Source organism: Petaurus breviceps, unplaced genomic scaffold (assembly GCF_028583685.1).
Source record: "Petaurus breviceps papuanus isolate PSGF00001 unplaced genomic scaffold, PetGlider_PUasm1.0 90919, whole genome shotgun sequence".
Taxonomy (NCBI): Eukaryota; Metazoa; Chordata; class Mammalia; order Diprotodontia; family Petauridae; genus Petaurus; species Petaurus breviceps.
The window spans coordinates 28,343,404-28,368,596 of NW_027187378.1; the positions used below are offsets into that span (position 1 = coordinate 28,343,404).

Consider the following 25,193-nt stretch of genomic DNA (forward strand, 5'->3'; position numbering starts at 1 on the left):
TTGAAGAAAGCTGCTCTAGAATATCTAAAAATAGCATAATCACAGCACCTCAAGACTTGGAAGAGGCCATTTAATGCAACCTGTACCTGAATACCTGCTAAGTGACCATTCAGTCCTTACTTAAATATCTCTTATAAAAGGCATAACTACAGGATAACATAACTTTGGGATAGCTCTTATTTTTAGGAAGTATTCTCTAAGATCAGGCCTACGTGTGCCTAGTTCTTCCCTCTGGGGACAAGAAGATAATTTCTAATACCTCTTCCATATAATAGCCTTTGAATACTTGAATGGAGCTATATCATCTTCTCCATTATACCTACCCACTCCCAATTTTCTTTGGGATAAAAATTTCCTAGTTCCTTTAACCTAACACAGCATGATCTAGAGGCCCCTCTCCGTCCTGATGGCCAGTCTCTAATCTGTCAATGCCCCTCCTAAAATGTGGTTGCCTACTCCAGATATGGTCTGACTAGGGTACAAGAGTTCAATCACTGCTGGTTGCCTAACATTTTATTAGCTTTTTTGGCTTAAATTATTCATTTAAATTAAGCTGCTGCTGGATCCACAAAAATTCCCAGATATTTTTCTGGATGAACCGCCTTCCCTATCTTATACTTGTATAATTGATTTTTTTGAACCCAAGTACAAAACTTCACAGCCATTAAATCTTATCTTTGATTTCAATGGAAAGCACTCTCTTCAAAGTGACCAATAGGGGACGGCTAAGTGGTGCAGTGAATAGAGCACTGGCTCTGGAGTCAGGAGGACCTGAGTTCAAATTCAGGTTCAGACACTTAATACTTACTAGCCCTGTGACCTTGGACAAGTCATTTAACCCCAACTGCCCTGCTTTCCCCACCCCAAAAATACAAAAAACCCAAAAAAACCCCAAAGTGATCAATAATCTGATTGCCAAACCCTTCAACAATTCTTATCCTTCTTGATCTCTCTACTGTACTTTGTACTGTTAGCTATGCCATCTTTGGGATACCACTTTAGTATTTATCTATTGTGCCTTCTTTCTCTAACCACCTTTTATTTATTTTGTTTTTGTTCTGGATATAGATACATATCATCTTTGATAGAATGCGAGTTCCTTGAAGGTAAGGATGGTTTCATTTGTTGTCTGTTTCCACAGCCCCTAACACAATGCCCATACATAGTCAGTGATTAAAAACGCTTATCAACTGATTGTCCTGCATCATGAATAATAGCCTTTTGGACACCACCAAACAGATGTTCCATAGGAGCCTCAAACTCAAAATGCTCAAAACCATACCCATACTTCTCTCATGAACCTACCCTTTCTCAAAACCTGCCTATCATTTTTGAGGATACCAACATCCTTCAAGTCACCTAGGTTCATAGCATCAAACTTCTCAACTTTTCTCCCTCTTCCATCTGCTATATGTGATCATCTTTAAGTCATGTTGATTCTACTCCCTAAACCTTTTTTTTTTTTTTGGAGGGGGGAAGGCAAGGCAGTCCAGGTTAATGACTTCCCAAAGGTCACACAGCTAGTTAAGTGTCAAGTGTCTGAGGCCACATTTGAACTCAGGTCCTCCTGACTCCACAGTCATGCTTTATTCAGCTGCCTTAACTCCCTAAACTCTTATCACATTTCCCTTTTTTTCATTTGCACTGCCACCACCTTTGATCAGGTCATTATCCCATCTCACTTGGACAAGTATTAACAGCTTCCTATTAGTCTTCCTCCTTACATCCTTCCTCCTTCCTCCTCTCCCTTCTCAAACTTCCTAAAGCACAAGTGCGACTCTTGTTTAAGATGTTTTAGTGGCTCTTTCCAAATTGAGTAATGACTTCTCTTTGGGTCTGACTGTTTAAATCCACCTAAGATATGAATTGTTAGCTGATGTCTCTCCATCTTGTCCATAAGAAAATATGACAGAATGTCAAATGCTTTGCCAAAATCTAAATAAACTATGGCTATAGTGAAACTCTGATTATTAGTCTAGTAATCCGAGATTAAGTCTAAAAAAAGAAATGGGGTTGTTCTGGTCTCACCTGTTCCCTATATAGCCATGTAGGCTCTTTCTTGGTGATCATCATTTCCTTTTCTAGCTATTTACTAAACATTCCTTTAATTATATATTCTAAAATTTTGCTAAGAATCAGCCAAGTTCACTGACCCATAGTTTGTAGATTTCACTCTTTCCTTTTTTGAAATTCAAAACACCTATGCTTTTTCAGTCCTACATTACCTCTTCTATCCTCCAAAGTCTTTCAAAGATCACACATAGCTGCTTAGCAATCACAGTCACCGGTTCTTTCAGTACTTTGGACTGAAGTTCATGTAAGCTTTGTGACCTGAACTCAAAAAGGACAGGCAATTGTTCTTTTATGAGCTCTCTATTTATCATTATACTGTAATCAATTCCCTAGTTAGCCTACTTTTGTTCTGTATCATTCCAAAGATCATTCTCTTTGCTACAGAAAGTAAAAACCAAATAAGAGTACAACATGAACACCAATGAATACAAAACACAGACAAAATAAGAAGAGAGCATTAACAGTTGGGAGGGGTGGCTTTTGCAGGGGAGGGGAAGGGGAAAGGGAAATGGAACTCAAGAAAGTTCTCCTGTAGAAGAAGCACCAGGGCTATCCCTGGAAAAAAGTTAGTGATTCTAGAATTCTAGAAGTGAGGAGACATTGCATCCCAGACATGGGAAACTAGTTGTGGAAAAGGATAGAGGAAGAAGATGGGATGGTATGTATGGGGCAGAGTCAGCAGGAGAGTGGGACTGAACAGAGAGGCAAGGGGGTAAAGAATATGAATTAAGACTGTGATGGTAGGTGGGCTTTAAATATCAGCATGCACGGTGTGTGTGTGTGTGTGTGTGTGTGTGTATGTGTGTGTATGTGTGTGTGTGTGTGTGTGTGTGTGTGTGTTATGATCACTTGGCAACCTAATGCATATGAGGATTGGAGGATACCAAAGATTCAAGGAGGTCCGTAATGCTGCTAACCTTGGTGACCAGTAGACTAGTAGCATCATCAACAGAAATGAGGACATCTGGAGAAATTTTGAGTTCGGGCAGAAATATGAGCTCACTTGTGGCACGTACTGAATTTGAAATGCCTAAGACATCCAGGAGGTAAACTCTAATAGTCAGTTGGAAATAAAGGACTAAAAGTCAGGAGAGAGAAATTGTTTCTTTCTTCCTACTGAGAATCATGTCTAGAACGAAAGTTCCTCCTGTTGGTTTCTCCATCTTTTGATGGATTACATTTTTATTAAGAAATAATAGTCCAGAAGCTATCCAGAACACTTACGTCCCCTATCCCTAAGATAGCATGCCTCCATGACAGGTTTATGATCTGTTTCCCAGATGACAATTTCCCCTTTATATTTGGTTGGTCTAAACTACTCTAGTGTCAACATGGCTTCCAATTCTGACTCCACTGATCTTCATTCAAATGTTTTCCACTATGCAAACCTCCTCAAGTATGGACTTTTTTCACCTTGAGTATAACTTCTTAATATACAATGTTATGTTGTCCCTTCCCCTCATTTTTATATATCTTGTTCCTTTTGAACGAGGTGTAATATTCCACTGGTATATTCTAGTCATGGGTCCTATACCTCCAAATTTCGGCGACAGATATAATGTCCAATTTGCTTGCTTGAAACAGGAGCTCTAATTCATCTTGCTTGTTACCCATACTTTGTGCATCTGTTTATAGACAAGAGGCCACAGGATTTATTATTAGATACATTCTTGAATTCTATTTTATGTGAGCTTCTGGGCTGATATAGTGAAGGACTGCCTGTAGTTTAGATCTTTTCTCACTGTTCTTTTTGCATTGTAGCTACTCTCTAATGATATTTAAACTGGTGGCTATATGTAGTTATCTACCTAGATTCCTCCCCAATCTTTCAGCTAAAAGTTCTTCAGATTATACTTGCAATACCTCAGGCAAATACATTCTTATGAGTTCCTGTTAGGTAAGAAGTTTGTCCTTCTATTTTACACTGTGGTTCAGAAATCCAAATTTTGTTCTTGGACAGCATCTTTATAATCAGCTGTTTATGTGTGCCTGTCTTTTGAAGCACTTGCCTTGAGCTAGCAGTGCTGATTAAAATGTGAACACATTCATCTAAAATCTTTGCTTTCTTGTCCAAGACTCTATAGATTACTTCTGGCATTATCATTTTTGCCCAAGTGAATTACCAGAAGTGGGTAACAACCATCAAGTTTGACAAGTCTTGGGAGGTTCTTGGTCAAATCCTGGATCTGTGCCATAGGAAGGGATTATATCTCTATTACTATTATCAGATCAACAAATATCTGCTTCAGTATCTCTCAGTCTGGAGATATGGTTTTCAAAATACTCTATTTTTCTGATACAGTATCCAATGAGCTTAATTAATTTCAATGTGCCATGTTAACATACTTGAAAAGCAGAAATACTATCAGAGGCTGTGAAATTAAGCAGCAAGGAGCTAAACATGAAAGAAGAGTTTTAGCCAAGGAAACATATGCAATCCATTTCCAAGGCTTCTTAAAAACCAGATGTAGATGATAGAGTCAATAACAAAAGCAACCTTAAATACAGAAGCACCCACAGGTGTTGCTGTTTCAACATCCTAGACTCCCACAGTTTCTGAAATTCTTAAGACATGAAATCACTTAACTGCTAGCAGTAAACTCTACCTTGGCACTGAGAAATGTAATGTCAATTCAGGCCAGCATCCACTATCATTACTATGAGCAATGTGCAGGGAAGCTTGGAAGGATTTCAATGTTGTTATGAGAGGTCAAGGGAATATAAAAGCCAAGCCATATCCTTTCCAACAGAGAATAGGAGCCAAAAGAGTTTATTTCAAATTAATCTGTTTAAAAGACCCACTTCCCTTGACTGTTAAGGTCTTGCTATAAGGTTTTTTAAGAACAATTATCTTGGGGGATGTTATAGGTGAACCTCAACTTTAAGGAAACCCAATATATAGACAATTCAGACTTATACAAGATAAATTAGAAAGTAGCTTTGCTTTCAAAAGAATTCTTTGTTTTACAGAAGGATTTATTGCAGGATTTCTTTAAACATGGTTAGATTTATAGAAATTCAATTTATATATTACTTCTCAAGAACACATCCACTGCCTAAAGCAAGATACAGTGAAGGACTGCCTATAGCTTAGATCTTTTATCATTCTTATGAATACTGCCTACTGTCAATATAATAGCATTGTTTCAATGCTTCCAATGCAATGGTTTCTGGAATAAACAAACAGCAGCAAGGCAATATGTAATCAAGTGCTAACTGGTGCAGTATAGATAATAAATGCTGTAGGAATCAGAAAAGAAAGATGAATGTGTGCCAGGGTGGTTGCGTATGGCTTCATGGAGAGAATCATAACATTTCAAAGCTGCAAGGAAATATAAAAAGTGGGCTTTAATATGGATTTTTAAGAACAGGAAGAATCTGGAAGATGAGAAGGCATCTCAAGACAAAGAGAAAATACAACTTTGTAGCCCCAAAATAAAGGTCCTATTTTAAGGATATTAAGACATCCAAATCATAACCATTTCACAACTATGCACATAAATAGGGATAGCACTTCTTACTGGTATTTGGCAAGCCAACTAGATAAAATAAACTGAATCTGTGGGCTTCTTTTTACTCTATTAGTTTGTCTCAGTCATTCAGATATCATTAATACCTTATTGAAAAGCATTTTTTCCTAATGAAGACCACTGAAACTCAGAAAAAAAATGGCTATACACAAATAAAAAGTAACAATAGGGATTTTCCCTCAAAGAAATATTACAAAAATCAACTAATTTTTCAAAAGATCAGGGAACATAAACTGAAATTAATAAACACAATAAAATAAAACAGTATCATTTCACATATAAGTAAGTAAAAGACTGAGACAGAGAGGAGGTGAGGAGAACAGAAAGAGTAAAGAAGGAATGATAGTAGTGTGAATGGAAGAAAAGACACCTAAGAAAGAGAACTGAGAAAAAAAGAAGAGGGTAGTTATGAGGTGAAGTCAGGTTAAACTGCCTTAAGTCAAATTCTGTCATACTTCTCACTTGTCTTGATATTCAGTCAATTCTCATCACTTTTGAAGCTACAATTGGCCTTTTGTTTCTTACTCTGTCTAGACGCTTCCCAAGACCCTTCTTCCTTCCCTTCTATCAAACACAATAACTGATAGATTATGTCAGACAGTGTATACAACACTATGCATTTCCTAGACTCACTGAGGAATGCCCTTGATCCATGGAAGCCACGATTGGAAGTAGTATGGCAAAGAAGATTGTGCTTGGAGTTAAGAAAATCTAGTTTGAATCTTGCCTTAAATACTGTGAGACCTTGCACAAATCATTTTACCTCTATGAGCTTTAGTTTCTTCCCCTGGCAAAAGGGGATAATAATGAGGATCAAATGAAATAATGTATGTAAAAATGCTCTGCAAACTTATTAGATCTATTTCTAATGTTTTTAGCATTGTTTTCATTTACATTAATCATTGTGCATTTTCTTTTCGGTTCACTTTCTTTGCTTCCCATCAATTCACATTCATTACTTCTTTTGGAACAATAATATTCTATTGTATTAATATAATATAATTTGTTCATTCATCCTTCAATCAAGAAGTACCCACTTTGCTTCCAATTTTTCATCACTACAGAAGTGCTGCTATGAATATTTCTTTTAACATCTTAACTTTTCTTTCTATCATCAAGTATATAATAGTGAAATCACCTGGTCAAAAGATATGAAAAATTCAGTAACTTCTCTTGCATAATTTAAAATTGTTTCCCAGAACAGTCTGACCAATTTGCTGATCTTTTTTTTTTTTTTTGGTCTTTATTAATTTGTTTACTTTTAGTTTACAAGATTCATTACCACAATTCCTTGAGTTTCAAATTTTCTCTCCCTTCCCCTGCCATGGTGGCATACAATCAAGTATAGTATCTGCAAATACTTTTACATTAGACATTAGTAAGGTTATAAAGAAGGATTGTAACAGATGGAATGAAGAATGGGAAAGAGGAAACGAAACCAAACAAGAACACGAAAAACGGCAGGTAGTTTGCTTCAATCTGGGTTCAATCTCAGTTCTTTCTCTGGATGTAAACATCTCTCTCCATCATGAGTCTTTTGGGTTTGACTTATGTCTCTGGATTGCTGAGAAGAGTCCAGTTTATCGAAGTTGGTCGTCACACATACACTGTGTCTGTAATTGTGTACAAATTCCTCCTGGCTCTACTCTTCTCACTCAGCATCAGTTCGTATAAGCCTCTCCAGGTAAATATGAAATCCATCTGCTCCTTGTTTCTTATTGCACAATAGTATTCCATAACATGCATATACCACAACTTGTTGAGCCATTCCCCAATTGATGGGCACCCCCTTAATTTCCAATTCTTTGCTACCACAAAAAGAGCTGCTATAAATATTTTTGTACATATGGGTCTTTTTCCACTTCTATGATCTCTTTGGGATACAACCCTAGAAGGGGTATTGCTGGGTCAAAGGGTATGAAATTATTTATAGCCCTTTGGGCATAATTCCAGATTGCTTTCCAGAGTGGTTGGGTCAGTTCACAACTCCACCAGCAATGCATTAGTGTTCCAATTTGTCCACATCCTCTCCAGCATTTGTCATTTTCCTATTTTGTCATCTTAGCCAATCTGACTGGTGAGATGTGGTACCTCAGAGTTGTTTTGATTTGCATTTCTCTAATCAATAGTCATTGAGAGCATTTTTTTCATATGCTTATAAATATCTTTAATTTCTTCCTCTGTAAACTGCGTGTTCATATCCTTTGACCATTTATCAATTGGGGAATGACTTGTATTCTTATAGATTTGACTCAATTCTCTGTATATTTTAGAAATGAGTCTTTTATCAGTGACATAGGTTGTAAAAATTCTTTCCCAATTTTCTACTTCTCTCTTAATCCTGGTTACATTGGCTTTGTTTGTACAGAAGATTTTCAATTTAATGTAATCAAAATTATCCATATTGCATTTTATAATGCCCTCTAATTCTTGTTTGGTCATAAAGTCTTCCCCTCTCCACAAATCTGACAGGTAAACTATTCCTTGCTTTCCGAGATTAGTTAGAGTATCAGCCTTTATATCTAGATCATGTATCCATTTAGACTTGATTTTGGTATATGGTGTTAGACAATGGTCTATGCCCAGTTTCTGCCATACTATATTCCAGTTTTCCCAGCAGTTTTTGTCAAATAGTGAGTTCTTATCCCCAAAACTGGGGTCTTTGGGTTTATCAAACAGTAGATTACTATAGTCATTGACTGCTGAGTCTTTGTGTACCCAATCTATTCCACTGATCCACTACTCTATTCCTCAGCCAGTACCAAGTAGTTTTGAGGACTGCTGCTTTATAGTACAGATTAAAATCTGGTATAGCTAGTCCACCATCCCTATCATTTCTTTTCATTAATTCCCTTGATACTCTGGACCTTTTGCTCTTCCAAATAAATTTTGTTACTATTTTTTCTAGCTCTATGAGGTAGTTTTTTGGTAAACTGATTGGTATGGCACTAAATATATAATTTAATTTAGGTAAAATTGTCATTTTTATTATATTAGCTTGACCTAGCCATGAGCAATTGATGTCTTTCCAATTAGTTAGATCTGACTTTACTTGTGTGAAAAGTGTTTTGTAGTTGGGTTCATATAGGTCTTGGGTTTGTTTTGGCAGGTAGATGTCCAAATATTTCATAATGTCTACAGTAACTTTAAATGGGTTTTCTTTTTCTATCTCTTGCTGTTGAATTTCATTAGAAATATACAGGAATACCAAGGATTTATGTGGGTTTATTTTATATCCTGCAACTTTGCCAAATTTATTTATTGTCTCAGGTAGTTTTTTACTTGATTCTCTAGGATTCTCTAAGTATATCATCATATCATCTTCAAAGGGTGATAGTTTGGTCTCTTCTTTGCCTAACTTGATTCCTTTGATTTCTTTTTCTTCTCTAATTGCTACTGCTAACATTTCTAGTACCAGACTGAATAAGAGGGGTGATAGTGGACATCCTTGTTTCACCCCTGATCTTATGGGAAATGCTTCTAGATTCTCCCCATTACATATAATACTTGCTGATGGCTTTAAATAGATTCTACCTATTATTTTAAGGAAAGCTCCATTTATTCCTATTCTTTCTAGTGTTTTTAATAGGAATGGATGTGGTATTTTGTCAAAAGCCTGTTCTGCATCTATTGAGATAATCATGTGGTTTTTGCTAGTTTTATTGTTGATATGATCAATTATACTGATGGTTTTCCTAATATTAAACCATCCTCGAATTCCTGGAATAAATCCTACCTGATCAAAGTGTATTATTCTTGTGATAAGCTGCTGTAGTCTTTTGGCTAATATTTCATTTAAAATTTTTGCATCTATATTCATGAGGGAGATTGGTCTATAATTTTCTTTCTCTGATGACTTGCTCGATTTCTTTTTCTGAGATGGGGTTATATAAGTAATTTGCTTCCTCTTCAGTTAATTTGGGCAACCTATTTTTGTAAATATTCATCCATTTCACTAAGATTGTCAAATTTATGTGCACACAACTGGGTAAAATAATTCCTAATTATTGTTTTAATTTCCTTTTCATTGGTAGTAGGTTCACCCTTTTCATTTTTGATACTCATAATTTGGTTTTCTTCTTTCCTTTTTTTTTTTATCATATTGACTAAGGGTCTATCAATTTTACTGTTTTTTTTTTCATAAAATCAGCTCTTAGTTTTACTTATTAATTCAATAGTTTTCTTAATTTCAATTTTATTCATCTCTCCTTTGGTTTTCAGTATTTCTAATTTAGTATTTAATTGGGGATTTTCAATTTCTTTTTTTCTAGCTTTTTCAATTGCATGCCCAATTCATTTACCTCTCTTTTCTCTAATTTATTCATGTATGCACTCAGGGATATTGTCTCATTATTGTCATTCTCTTGAATGAAGTTACTGATTGTTTCTATGATTTCTTGTTTGACCCACTCATTCTTTAGGATTAAATTGTTTAGTTTCCAATTAGTTTTTAGTCTGTCTTTCCATTGCCCTGTATTGCACATGATTTTTATTGCATCATGATCTGAGAATGATGCATTTATTACTTCTGCCTTTCTGCACTGAATTGTTAGGTTTTTATGTCCTAATACATGGTCAATTTTTGTGTATGTGCCAGGTGCCGCTGAAAAGAAGGTATATTCCTTTTTATCCCCATTCAGTTTTCTCCAGAGATCTGTCATACCTACCCTCTCTAAAATTCCATTCACCTCCTTAACTTCTTTCTTATTTATTTTGAGGTTGGATTTATCAAGCTCAGAGAGGGGAAGATTAAGGTCTCCCACTAGTATAGTTTTACTACCTATTTCTTCCTCTAATTCCCTTACCTTCTCCTCTAGGAAGCTGGATGCTATACCACTTGGTGCATATATGTTAAGTAATGATAATGCTTCATTCTCGATGGTGCCTTTTAGCAGGATATAGTTTCCTTCCTTATCTCTTTTAATTAGATCAATTTTTGCTTTTGCTTTATCTGAGATAAGGATTGCTACCCCTGCTTTTTTTTACTTCAGCTGAGGCATGGAGATATTTTACTATATATTGTAAATATATACATATTGTAGGATATTGTAGTATTATGATTTTTAATCCATTCTGCTATCCACCTCCATTTTATGGGAGAATTCATTCCATTCACATTCGCAGTTATGATTATTATCTGTTTCTTTCCCTCCATCCTATTCTCTCCCCTGTTAATGCTTATATTTTTTCTCCCCTTTTCCCTTCCCCTCCTTAAGTTTTTCTTTTGACCACCGCCTCCCACAGTATTTATTCCCTTATCAGCCCCCCTCCCTTTTCCTCCCCTTCCCCCTTACTTCTTCCCTCCCTACTAACCACCCCACACCTTGTAGCCCTTTCCCCCTCCTACTGCCTGTAGGATATTTTTATACTTAATGAAGTATGTTATTTCTTCTTCGCACCACGAGTGACAGGAACAAATCTCATGTGAAGCTCCTCTCCCTCCCCTCTTTCCCTCTAATATGATACGTTTTGCGTCTCTTCTCCAGAGTCCTATGCTTAACTGGTTGTTATCCCTCCTTGCACCAGACCCAATGAGGGAAAAGCTCATATAATACTCATCTCCCTCCCTTCTTTTCCTCTGTTATATTATTTTTATGCCTCTTTGTGTGACATAATTTGCCCTTTTCCACTTCATTCATTGCTCTTGTTCCATTGCAATCCCTTTGTAGCCCTTGATAGGATTTTTTTAAATCATCATTTTGTGTAATTTATACTCATACCCTCTACTTGTCTATAACCAGTTTGCTCTTATCAAATAGCAGGGTGTGTGTGTCTGTGTGTGTTTTTTCCTTGCTTACCTTTCTATGTTACTCTTGCATCTTGTAATTGGAGGTTGAATTTTCCATTGAGCTCTGGCTTTTTCGTTGAATGACCATCTCTTTGCCTGGAAGAATATGCTCAGTCTCGCTGGGTATGTGATCCTTGATTGTAACCCGAGTTCTTTTGCCTTCTGGAAAATTATCTTGCACTGCCTCTGATCTCTCAGTGTAGAGGCTGCCAAATCCTGTGCGATCCTCACTGTGGACCCTTGATATTTGAATTGTTTGTTTTTGGCCGTTGAAGTATTTTCTCTTTTATCTGGTAGTTCTGGAGTTTGGCCACAACATTTCAAGGACTTTTCAGTTTGGGATCTCTTTCAGCAGGTGTCCAGTGGATTCTCTCAATTTCTATTTTATCCTGAGGTTCTAGTATTTCAGGGCAGTTTTCCTTAATGAGCTCTTGGAGAATGTTGTCCAGGCTCATTTTTTCATCATGATTTTCTGGTAGGCCTATGATTCTCAGATTATTTTTCCTGGATCTGTTTTCCAGGTCAGTTATTTTTCCATTGAGATATTTTACCTCTTTTTCTAATTTTTCATTCTTATTGTTTTGTTTGACTAATTCTTGGTCCTTCATAGAGTTATTTGTTTCAATTTGGTTGATTCTGGTTTTTAGCAAATCATTTTCCTTTGTTAGTTTTTGGAGCTCCTTTTCCATATCATACACTTTTCTTTTTAAGAAGCTGTTTTCTTCATTATAATGTTTTTCTAATTCTGCAATTTTGATTTTAAAAGAATTATTCATTTTGTCTTCTATCTCTCTCATTCAGTTTTCAAAGTTCCTTTTGAGCTCATCTAGGAGAGCTTTCTGTGCTTGGGACATGTTCCCTGTTGATGTTTCAGCTGTGGGTGTGGAGTCCACATTGTCTCCCTCTGAGTTTGGTTCCTCCCTCTGAGGATAGTAGGACTCCAGAGTCTTTGTAGTCTGCTTTCTACCCATTTTGAGGCAGGGCCCTAGCCATGCCCTTCCTCTAGGGTTCCCAAGCCTTTACTGTAGAGGATTTTTCCCTGGGGCAATAGTTACTATGTTTTCAGGGCGGGGGTGGGGAGAGCACATTGGAGCAGGCTGGGTTCACTCTGCCATCCTGGTCCTTGGAGGTCCTGATAGGGGCTTTTTAAAAAATTTCTGGGCTATGGAGTGTTAGTCCCAGGAGTATTTGCTGTCTTGGACAGGGGCCCTTCATTTGGTTCTTACCTTGCTCTTTCCAGTCCCAGACCTTTGGTGAAAGGCCTGGTAGTGGCCCTTGTGGTTGGTGGGACAACTTGTCCCCCCTCGTTGGTCAGGCCTCCTCCCGGCCTACTCAGTGCCATTGCTTCCCAGCCTGCCCCTGCGCGCAGTGCCGTCACTTCCTGGCCTGCCCCTACCCCAATTTGCTGATCTACTATCAGTGTGGTAATGTGTCTGGCTTTCCAACACTCCTCCAACATTGACTATTTCCATCTTTTATCATTTTTGCCAATATAATGGATATGAGGTAAAATCTTATAATTGTTTTATTTTTTATTTATCTTAGTAATAATAATCTTTAACACTTTATCCCATGATTGCTAAAAGTTTGGATTTCTTCTTCTGAAGAAGAAATAGCATTTGATATGAACACTTATCTACTGGGAAGACTCTAGGTTTTACATATCTGTGTAATTTCCCTACACATTTTGGATGCTGGACTTTAATCAGACATGTTTAAGAAAGCCTTTTCCCTCCCTACTCAACAGGATAGCTACAGCTCCCAAGTTGCTGTTTTGGGTTTTTTGTTTGTTTCACCAACATTTAAAGATTTAATTGGGGAATGGCTAAAAACCTGTGGTGTACGAATGTAATGGAATACCACTGTGCTATAAGAAATGATGAGCAGGATAATTTCAGAAAAACCTAGAAAGACTTACATGAACTGATCCAAGGTGAAGTGAGCAGAACCAGCAGAACACTGTACTCAGTAACAGCAATCCTGTATGACAATCAACTGTGAATGACTTAGCTATTCTTAGCAATACAATGATCCAAGACAATTCCAAAGGACTCATGATGAAAAATGCTATCCACATCCAAAGAAAGAACTGGAGTCTGAATGCAGATCAAAGCATACTATTTTTCACTTTATTTTTTCATTTTTTTGTTTGTGCTTTTTTTCATAACATGACTAATATGGAAATATGTTTTCCATGACTGCACATGTATAACCTATATAAAACTGTTTACATTCTTAGGGAGGGGAAAGGAAAGAAAAAGGAGAGAATTTGGAATTCAAAATAAAAAAAAAAGAATTTTAAAAATTGCTCTTACATGTAATTGGGGAAAAATCAAAACATTATTTTTAAAAATTTAAGGATTTTAAGTCAATAGCCACAGCAGGCCTTTGGAAAAAGAAGACAGAAGGGAGAATTACTCTTCAGACTTTATCCAGAACAATATCCTTTAAGAAGCTATGAAGAAAGACACTATCTGAATCCAGAGAAAGAACTGATCAATAGAAATATAATGTATGGAAAACTACACACACACACATATATTTGAGTCTAATGGTAGCCATCTCAAAGGCAAGGGTGCGGGGGGAGGAGAGAAGAGAAAAGGAAAAAGGAAATTTACATGGTAACTTTGTTGTATATTTGCAAGAAATAGCAAGTTATAAATTGTAGATTTGAAGTTTCATGTGCAATCATCTTTTTAATTTTACTGTGTTATGGAAATGCTTCACAAAAAAATAAAAAAGAAGCTACTTATATAGGATCAGATGAAATCAAACTAAGGACATTTAGTAAAGTCCCCATAACTGATGGATTTACTTATACTACATCCTGAGTAATCAACAAGAAAAATTCTATTCAGGAGCATCTGTTTCAGAAAAACAGATGGTTAAATGTTTAAAACCTCTGGTACATAAAGAGTATGCTTCTGTTTTTAAAATTCATTTATATCTTACATCATTGCCATTCTAGATAAACAAGCAATTGCTATATTGTAATTTGTTCAAAATGTTTTATAAGCAAATTATTGTTGAATATTCTACATGTCTGTAAACCATACTGGAGCTACATATAATATTTATCTTGCTTTGGTGGGCAGATAACTGAAACTGGGACTGGCTTTAGGCAAAAAGGTGAAACTCTTCTTTGGCACCCTGACCCTATTATTGGGTTTCCTTTCCTCACTTCTATTTAAAAAAATTAACAGAAATAAATTTTATGGGTGGTCTTATTGTAAACTATTTCAATTCACTGTAGGGTCACAGGATTTAGGACTAGATGTGATTTTGAAGATCATTCAGTCCAAACTGCTCATTTTGGAAACAAAAAAAAAAAAACCAGATGCCCAGAGATCATGATTTGCCTGAAGTCAGACAGATAAGAAGCAACAATGCAAACTCAAGTCAAGTCCCCTGACTCCAAATCCAATGCTCTTTTCACTAAACCAAACTGCATATCATGCAGTCCAATGCTTTCTTTTTTTCCAGTGTCTCAAACTTAACCTTAAACACATTTCTACCTTACTGCATTTTTTTTTTTTACTAATTTTCTCCTTCAATAGGCATTTGTCTCTGACTATTTTTAGTATCTTGCTATGGGTTCTATGCTCTTTGGTGCTGTTGATGGAACCAGTTCTAAAGTCAAGCATCTGCACCACTATTTAGTCCATATCTTGCTACCTTTTCATTAAGAATAAAATAAGAAATTTTGATCAAATGCTTTGCTAACTTGCAGGAAAGCTACAGCGACATAAAGTATTGCTTTAATATACCACGTTAGAACTATCAAAAAAAGGTAAATAATGTCAGTATAACATCAGTTGTTCCTGTTGAAGTCACACTTTTGGTAATTACTACTTCCTTTGCTCACTAACATTTCTTTAATAATCTAGTGTTAGCACTCCTCATGCCATACTTAAAGAGTACTATAATATGGTTTTGCATTTATCTGTCTTTGCCTCCAATTTCTATACATATTTAAAAAAAATGTTTGCTAGTAAGATTTCTGTGCATCTACACTGGTCTATTTGACTTCTGTTTTCTTTCTGCATCAAAACTGTTTCCCTTTCTATCTTTAGAATTTCATTCTTGAGTTTCTTATTTCCTCTTCAGCTATTTCTCCCAATCAATTTTAATCAATAGGATTCTACCCATTCTCTCTAAATCCTCTGAAATCTGTTTTTCCAAAATTTAAGGTCCATCTCATACTAAACCTAGCTTTTCTGTCCTCTATTTACAAAGTCTAGGAGACAGTAAGCATTTTTCCCCAAAGGTTCCCATTACTTTCATCTTAATAATCAATCCATTCTTTCTTGTTTGTGAGAATTAGATCTGCTAACAGAATATTCCCTCATTAGTGCCTCTATCTTTTGAAGGAAAAACTTACGGATGAAAGAAATTAAGAAGCAATTAGTTGTTCTGCTTTTTGCAAAGAGAGGGAAAGGGAGCTCTGACAGATATCTGAGTATCTTCAGAGCCTCCAATATCATTACTCTGGCCCAGGCTTGTGACTTTTTCTTCAACCCCTCATTGATTTCTTCTTTGTTTGCTAAGCCCTGTACAATCTATCTCCATAATATCTCTTCCCTTATTTCCACCCACACTACCACTACCTTAATTTGGGTTCTGATCATCTGCCATCTCAACTTTCTATTTTCCCCTTCTTCAATCCTTTCTCTGCATAGCTACCAACTCAACCTTCCTAGGCACTGGTTTAACTATGGTCACTTTCCTGCTCAAAATGCATCAGCAATTCCCTGCTGCCTCAAGGAAAAAAGTAAAACTCACTAGTCTTGCATTTAACACCTTCCACAATTTGCTCTAACACAACTATCCAGTCTTATTTGACACAAATCATGTCTTTAAAGTCTATGTTCCAGCCAAAGGCAGACTGCCCTCTAATTCAGCATTTCACGTATCTCTCACCCTCACGTATTTGCCTAAGCCAGCACCCACACCACACATCTTTCTTCATTTAAGTCTTTCAGAATCCTTATATATCTCTCCAGAGATCAACTGAGATACCATCATGCCTAGCAAGTCTTTTCAAAGCCACCAGGGTGCCCCTGTCCTCTTTACTCCTGAACTTTTATTATGTTTATTGGTTAACAAATTGTAGCTCCCCAATAGAATATTGGCTCCTTCTTTATCAAGAGTACTTTGTGGAAGGGACTGAGCTATGTACTACAGATATAAGATTTAAACTCATCATACAAAAAACAATCAAATATCTTTGTACTCCAGTGTCTAGACGTTGTAGGTAGGACCTTTAATAAGATTAACAGACTTATTAAAAACATTATATTTATTGTTTGTTGAGTTGCTTTTTTTAGATATATATATATATATATATATATAAAATTTAATTAGATAACAGATTATATGTATATTTATAACACATATATGTATGTATATAAGACTCTGGGTATGTGTGTGTGTGTGTGTATACGAAAAACCATAGTAAAACTTCAACAACAATTCTAGCTTGCATTATATTATGCTGCCCTTGGTAATTCACTGTCTGGTCCATACTGTTGTCTTACCGCTCCATGTCTGTGTTGTCTCTAAATTGCAGTGTGATGAAGTAGAAGTACAATGGATTTCACTTCTGTTTTTGAACTTCAGTTCTGTCATTGATATGCCTTTTTCCATCGGTCCCTTTCAGCTATATCTGAGTATTTTTAAAGAGTCAAGATCTAAATTCTTTGCAAGTCTAGTTCTGGGGAAGGAAGAAAAGAAGCATTTACTGTCTGCTAAACTTGAGCTGATGCCCCCTCCAGTCCTCTGACATAGCCACCACTTCGGTGCAGGCCCCTTCCACTCAGCCACTAATGTGATTTTCCTAAAACGCAGGTCCAACTATGTCACCTACTCTACTCAATAAACTCTAGTGGCTCCCTGCTGCCTCCAAGAGCAAGTACAAAATGCTCTCTTAGGCATTCAAAGCCCTTCATAATCGAGTCCCTCCTACCTTCCTAATCTTATTACACTTTACTCCCCCATCATGCACTCTTCAATCCAGTGAGTGACACTGGCCTCCATGGACATGACACTCTCTCAGCTTTGGGATTTTTCTCTGGTCATCTCCCATGCCTGGAATAATCTTTCTCCTCTGTTCTAACTACTGACCTCCCAGGTTTCCATTAAATTCCAACTAAAATCCTGCCTTCTATAGAAAGCTTTCCCTAACCTGTCTTAATTCCAGCACCTTCCCTCTGTTAATTATCTCCAATTTATCCTGTATATAGTTCCCTCTGTGTATATTTGTTTGCATTAGATTTTAAGCTCCTTGAGGGCGGGACTGTCTTTTGCCTCTTTTTGTACCCCAGGGATAAGCACAGTATCTTGTATATAGTATGTGCTCAATAAATGTTTAATGATTGACTGTGCTAATGCTTTACAAATATTATCTCATTTGATCCTTACAACACCAGGAATTAGATGCTATTACCCCCATTTTACAGTTGAAGAAACTGAGCAGACAGAGGTTAGGTGACTTGTCCAGAGTCATACAGCTAATAAGTATCTGTGGCTGGATTTGAATCCACATTCCGCCCCCCTCAATTTTATTTTAGACTTGAACACCAGAACACAAATAGAGAATGGAGAAAAGAAACAAAAATATATCATAAACTTAAATAGTGGAACTTAAACACAAAGTTAGAAGAAAACAGCGTGTCATGTGCACAGCAGAACATAAGATTCAAAATATGTAACAATAAATTTTCATTTCAAGAAAGGCTATATAATAATACTTGTGTCGAGAACTGTCCATCTTTTCTGTGCTTCCTTGTAAGTTTTCTTGTTTTCTACTGTGCACTTTTTCACTTAGTTCTTTTTTTCCTTCCTCCAATCCCCCCCACAAAAGGCCACAATAAAGTTTAGATGTTTCTCCATAGCTATAGATATATACATACATACACACACACACACACAAACACACACATATATATATCCATACATATATAGACATAGACTTTCCCAAACCTATTCTATTCCTGATCTTTGTTTTTATGTATATGCATGTCTCTTGTTTCCTATCCCTCCTGCCTCCTCTACTTTACTCTTACCCACTACCTTGCCGTCCGTCCTATGACTTGCCTACTCTCCTCCAAAGATCCCTCCCCTATCTTCCCATTCCCATAAATCTAAACACCCTTCTATATCCCTATTTACCTATTCCCTCACCCTCCCCTCTAAAGATTCCTCCCTTGTGCTCTCCCCCATACCCCTACGGTTTTTTCTTCTGAATTTAGAAGACTTCTATATTCTTTTAAATATATATGTATTGTTCTCTCTTATGCCCATTCCCAATGAAAGTAGCTTACCAGAACTACTAGCCCTTCTCCCCCATCTAATTCCTCTGTATCAATTCTTCCTCTTGTACCTCATTTATATAAAATAATTACTCTTTTTAGCTGTTCCTAAATGGTTTTACTTTTAAAATTCATACCATACTCCGGTTTTCCCCAATCTTTCTTATCAACTACCGAATTATTAATAAGAACCTAAGACATAAATTTTACATTTTACATATATAAAAAGTAAAGAGTCTGTCCTTATGGATCCCTTATAATCAGTCTTTGTTATGTATAATATTTATATTGGTTCTTGTATGTCAAATCATCTATTAAGTTCAGGATTTTTTTCACAAAGTCTTGAAAATCTGAGAGTTTATCAAATGTCCATCTTTTTCGTTCAAGAAAATAGTTAACTGCAGGGTATGATATTTTTGGCTGGAGCCCTAGTTCTTTTGCTCTTTGATATGTTGTGTTCCAAGACCTGTGGTCTTTTAAAGTCTCTGATGCTAGGTCTTGTGTAATTCTAATTGTGGCACCATCATATTTAAATTGTTTTAATCCTGATGCTTTTAATATTTTTTTCCTTGAGCTGGGGATTTCAGAATTTGACTATAATATTCCTATGAGTTTTCCTCATAGGATCACTTTTAAGTGGTGATTAATAGATTTTTTTCTATTTCCACTTCCCCCCCTTGTCCTAATACTTCAGGACAATTTTATTTAATTATTTCTTGTATTACTGTATCAAGATTCTTTTTTTTGATCAAAACTTTCAGTTAGTTCAATTACTTTTATATTTTCTCTTCTTGATCTGTTCTCCAAATCTGTTATTTTATCTTATTTTTTGCTTTTTTGGGGGGGAGGCAGGGCAATTAGGGTTAAGTGACTTGCCCAAGGTCACACAGCTAGTAAGTGTTAAGTGTCTGAGGCCAGATTTGAACTCAGGTCCTCTTGACTCCAGGGCCGGTGCTCTATTCACTGTGCTACCTAGCTGCCCCTGTTATTCTTATGTTTCACTTTCTCTTCTATTTTTTCCTTATTCATATTTTGTTTAATAATTTCTTGATCTCTTATAATTTCACTGGCTTCACTTTGCCCAATTCTCATTTTCAAGGCGTCATTTTCTTCCTTAAGATTCTGGATCTCCTTTTCTAGTTGGTTGACTTTCCTTTCATACCCTTCTTGTTTTGCTTGGATTATTCTTATTTTCTTTTTCAGTTTTTCCTCCATCTCTGTCATTTGATTTTTAAGGTCTTCTATAAATTCTTTTTGGGCAAGTGACCATTTAACATTACTCTTTGGGGGTTTCTTTACTTCAATATCCTTCTATGAGGATGAACCCTGGCCATCTCTATTGCCATAAAAGGTTTCTATGGTTGGATTCTTTCTCCTTTGCCTATACTTTTTTTTGTAGCTTAATTATTTGTAGTTACCTCCAGCCCTGGGGTACGGGATGTAGTGCCTCTTGTCCCAGATATTCAGTTCTTCCCTCTAGCCTGAAACCAAAGCCAAATCTCCAACCTCTTGTAGGTGCCCACAACCAGGGGTTTCTGTCCCATTGCTTCTGCACTCACTGGGTATGTACTGGTTCCATCTTGCCCCTGCTGCTCTTCCTAGCAAAGCTGAGTCTGGTCTTCCTTGTCAGCAGGCTCGGGCACCCAACTCCACTCCTATCCCAGGGGTAAAAGTTCTGGTGGCTGGGGCCAAGGCAGCCTCTCAGATAAACTAATCCCAGGGCTTACTGCTTGTTGTTTAATAGGTCTGCTGCTAGGTGTTAAAATGGAACCTAGCCTGGAGGTGTTTACTCTACACAGGGACCAAATCTCATCCTGGGATTTTTCTTCCTCTGATTTTCTCAAATTCTCCCAGGAGGGGCCCAGTTATGCCCCTGTTCTTATCTATCTCCACCCATACTTTGTTCACCCTAAGATGCTATTTTAACTTTTTTGTAGGGGAAAATCTTAAGAGTTGGGAATTTTCTGACCTACTCTGCCATCTTCCCAGACTCCTCTCTTGAATTTACATCTTTCTGACTCTAGGTCTAGTGTTCCATCCACTGTGCCATGGAGCTCCCTTAGCAGACAATTAATATATAGCTATTGATCAAGTAAATTAATAGCTCTTCCTTGCCAAAGATGTAGGAGTACTTTAATGAAAAAAAAATCAGAATTTATTTAAGGCCTACTGTGTATACAATTAGAGAGACTGTGGTGGTATGAACAGAAAGCAGTTCTTCAGAGTCAGGAAGAGCCAGTTTTAAGTCTTACCTCTGACAAATACTAACTATACAACCCTGGACAAGTCACTTGTCTTCTTAATGCCTTTGAGTAGTAACCCTCTAAGTCTATAAACTGCACAGTAGTTATGGATTTGCATTAGTAAAGGGAGTTTCCTCACTGGGAGTTCTTTATAGCAATGAAATCCCAAATCAAGTCCAAAAATAATGCAATACTTGACTCAGTATCAGAAAAAGACTGGTGAAAAGAAGGGATAGAATATAGTCCCGGCCTACAAGGAGTTTACAACTAAGTAAATTTAGAGAAAAGCAAGTTTTACACATGTTATTTATAAATTTGGATCCTGTGCATAGCCCTCAGGATACAAAAGGAGGCAAAAGACAGTCCCTACCCTCAAGGAGCTTACAATCTAATGGAGACAATATATAAACACAAATTTGCAAAGCAAGCTTTATACAGGATAAATAGAAAATAATTGGCGCAGTGAATAGAGCATTGGCCCTGGAGTCAGGAGGACCTGAGTTCAAATCCGGCCTCAGAAACAACACACACACACACACACACACACACACACACACACACACACACTAACTGTATGACCGTGGGCACATCACTTAAGCCCAATTGCCCTCCAAAAAGCAAATAAATAAATAAAAATAATTAAGAGATCTTTTAACTATAAATAAAAACATACACATACTTTTCTGACCAAAAACTATTGCAGAACAGAAAACCAATGCCTTTATAATTGATCCAAAACTAATTATACTAACTTTATTTGGTCTCCTTATTGGCTGTAAAGAAATGATGAAAAGGGATTATGAGACTGCCAAACTCATGAAGACCTCCTCTTAGCTCCAAATTACGTAAGATATGCTAACCATATTTCTAACTGGTAATTCAGAAGACCTTCAAGAAGATCTTAAAAATAAACAATAAACACTCAGTATCTCATATAATATTTGTCAGCTCATCTTCCCCTACTAAAAGTATAAGAACATGAAAATAAAGCAAACAAGTACACATTTGAGGATGTTCTATGAGCATCAAAAGTGCAAGCCAAGACTCAATGAAGGAACAATTACACCACATACTGGACTTTAGCTTATCTTTCATGGAAGCTAAATAGTGCTATGACTTGGTTATCTCTTACAGTCTAGGTCATCTTCAAACAATTAATAAAACTTTCAATGCCAAAGAAAGGAAGAAAAAATCTCCTCAAATTCCCTCAGGATTCCTGAAGCAATTAGATCCCAAACTTAACAAAATGCTTTAAAGTCTGTAGAAATGCACTAGACCAGGACCAAAGGGAGGGCCTCTTCCTACATAGCTACAGTAGCTTTGTGGCTTGCAGCCTGGATAAAACAAGTAGAACTGCTACCGCAGCATTATTCTACACAATACTGTAGCACTGTGTGTAGCTGGGTAGATGTTCTTCTCATTTTGACTACATCAAGAGAAAGAATTCCTCTGTGGGTTTCAATGAACCAGCCATACCAGAGGTAGAATCACATTCCAAGAGTATTTTGAGGAAGACAATATATACCTACCAAGGAGGAAGATGATGATGAATAGCACACATATCATTTGGAGAAAGCCTTTTCTAAAAAAGGGGCTTTAGTATAAAAATTTCCTTACTCACCTGGGCCCTCAGATCAGGATAGAAAGAGATATCACATATCCAAGAAAAGCTGAGAATCAAATCCCAAGGGAAAAGACACAGACTATCCAGTTACATGTAGTGCAATTCCAATTACCTTAGAAATCTCACTCTTTTGTCTTTTCCCAAAAATGCAATCCAGATCTGTTTTACTCCGAGAAGAAAGATCCTTTCCTAAAAAAAGCAACATAATGGATTTCATTTGTTTTTAACTAGTCAACAAAAGGACATCATAAAACTACTAAAATAAAGATGGTTTGTGAAAAGAAAATAAAACCATATTAAAGATTTACCTTCTCTCTTTCACAGAAATGATATTAAAAAACCAAAATTAATTTAGCAAGAATTCAGAGAAGCATGGACAGATATCTATGAAGTGAAAGTGAAGTAAGCAAAACTAGGTAAGCAATATTCATGACCACAACAATGTAAAAATAAAGAATAAAACAAAACTAAGAATGGTGCAATTATAATAACCAACATTAAGACTGGGAAAAGGTTGAGAAAATGTAACTCCTTCCATTTATTGAAGAGATGGGGAACTACAGGTATATGATATTCAAAATTATGGCAGACACAAATTATATACCAGTCAGTTTTATTGAACTTTTTTCCTCCTTTAAAATTTTTGTTACAAAGGATGGTTTAAAGATGAGATGGAAGGTATATTCAGAAATGTGACATAAGAATAAAAGGCATACATTTAAAAAAATAAAATAAGTATGTTAGATCTAGATATAGCAAAAACCTAAGGAATGGAAGCACAGTGGTTATAAAATGCATATAGGACTAAGAAAAAACTCTTAATTCTGAATGCAGGGAAGCAATTTATTTTTAAATTTTATATTCTGAGCTTAACTAATCAAAAAAAAGACCATTTCTGTATGTGTTAGAACACAAAAAGAGGACTGTACATAAAACTGTGGATCATTTCATTCAGAATGCCTTAAAAAAAAGTACCTTAATTCCCCATATTTCTTTCAAAACTGTCCTATCTGTGCTTTCTTCTGAATTTTGTGGGTTCCTTTCCATATGTTAAAAAATATTTCAGTGGCTCTTTTGGGTAATTATTACTGCTGACCATCTTACCCTCAACCATTCCCCAATTAAAAAGAGAAAGTGAAAAAAAAAAACACCTAGATCAAATAATTAAATTAAAACAAACAAAAAAAAAATTCACAGTGTGGTTATGTCCAAAATGTATGTCTGTTTCTGCACCCTGAATATATCACCTCTCCAGGAGGAGGTAGACAACATGCTTTATCACAGGTCTTTTGGAGACATGGCCAGTCAATGCATTGGTCAAGAGTTCTTTAAATTATTTCATTTTTCTTTAAAATGCTGTTGTCCTTGTATAAAATGTTCTCCCAGTTTCTCTCCATTTTGCATCAGTTCATATTACCCAGGATTCTCTGAAATTATCTTTCATCATTTCCTACGATGCAGCATTACATTACATTCATGTGTATGTACCTATGTGTTCAACCTCCCTTGTCCATCTTAAATGAGTGAAATTCATTGGATACCTACTTCTCTCCTTCCTTCATGTTTATATACATTTCTCATATACTGCAATTATGAGAACTGCCAAGTACCATCCCCCCTTCTTTCTCCTTTCTACATGAGTTTATTCCTCCTTCTATTCTCACTTCTCTTTGCCTTCTTCAGAACCCTCAGAACAGAAACAATCCATCCCCAGGTCCTCTTTTTCTTATTTAACTCCCTCAATACCTTTGAAAACATTAAGGTTCAGAAAGGACACTTGTTTCTTCTTCGAGCATTATTATTATTATTAGTAGTAGTAGTACTAATGGTCAGTATTTACATAGCACCTAACAGTTTACAAAGCACTTTACAAATATTATCTCATCGTATCCTCACAACAACCTTAAGAAGTAGGTATTTTTATTATCCCCATTTTACAGATGAGAAAACTGAGGCCTACATAGGTTAAATGACTTGCCCAGGGTCACACTGTGACTGAAGCTGGATTTCAATGTTAACACTACAATCATCATACCACCCTTTCCAATTATTCAAATAAATTCATCTTTCTTGGCTTCTTTGATTCTTCAGTTTGTATTTCCATGTTCTTATTTAGTCTTATTATCAGAAATGCTTGAAAGTTCTATGTTCCATTAAAGATCTATTTTTTTTCCCTTGTAGGATTATTCTTTGCTTTGCAGGATATTCTTAGTTGTAAGTCTATCTCTTCTGACTTACAGAATATTGTATTGCAAGATCTCTAATTTACTACAGAAGCTTTTGAATATTATGCTCCAGATTATTGTTGTTCCTTAGTACTTTAACTGCTTCTTTCTGGATGCTGGTAGTATTTATCTAATCAATCAATCAATCTATCTATCTGACTAATGGATCAATTAATTGATGTATTAAATGCTTACAAGTAACAGTATTCTGGGTTTCTAATTTTCCTTATTTACACATGACAACATGAAAAATCTATGAGATTTACCTCCAGTTCTCAGGAAATCAAAGAGCCCTCCTAGCTAATAAAATCTATAATTCTAAATTTATAGTAAAAGTGCAGTTCATCCACTCAAAATAATCCTGCTCAAGTGCACAAACTGGTATCTCAAGAGGAATGAC

The 25,193-nt window shown here is 36.2% G+C and overlaps 1 protein-coding gene across 1 annotated transcript in view; it reads right to left on the reverse strand.

Annotated features, from left to right (window-relative positions):
* PINX1 (PIN2 (TERF1) interacting telomerase inhibitor 1) overlaps positions 1-25,193 on the reverse strand; it is a 107,419-nt gene that overhangs the window by 50,063 nt on the left and 32,163 nt on the right. The window contains exon 6 of the mRNA XM_069075659.1: positions 22,681-22,757. Within this exon, the coding sequence (XP_068931760.1) occupies positions 22,681-22,757 (77 nt within the window). The remainder of the gene's footprint in view (positions 1-22,680; positions 22,758-25,193) is intronic.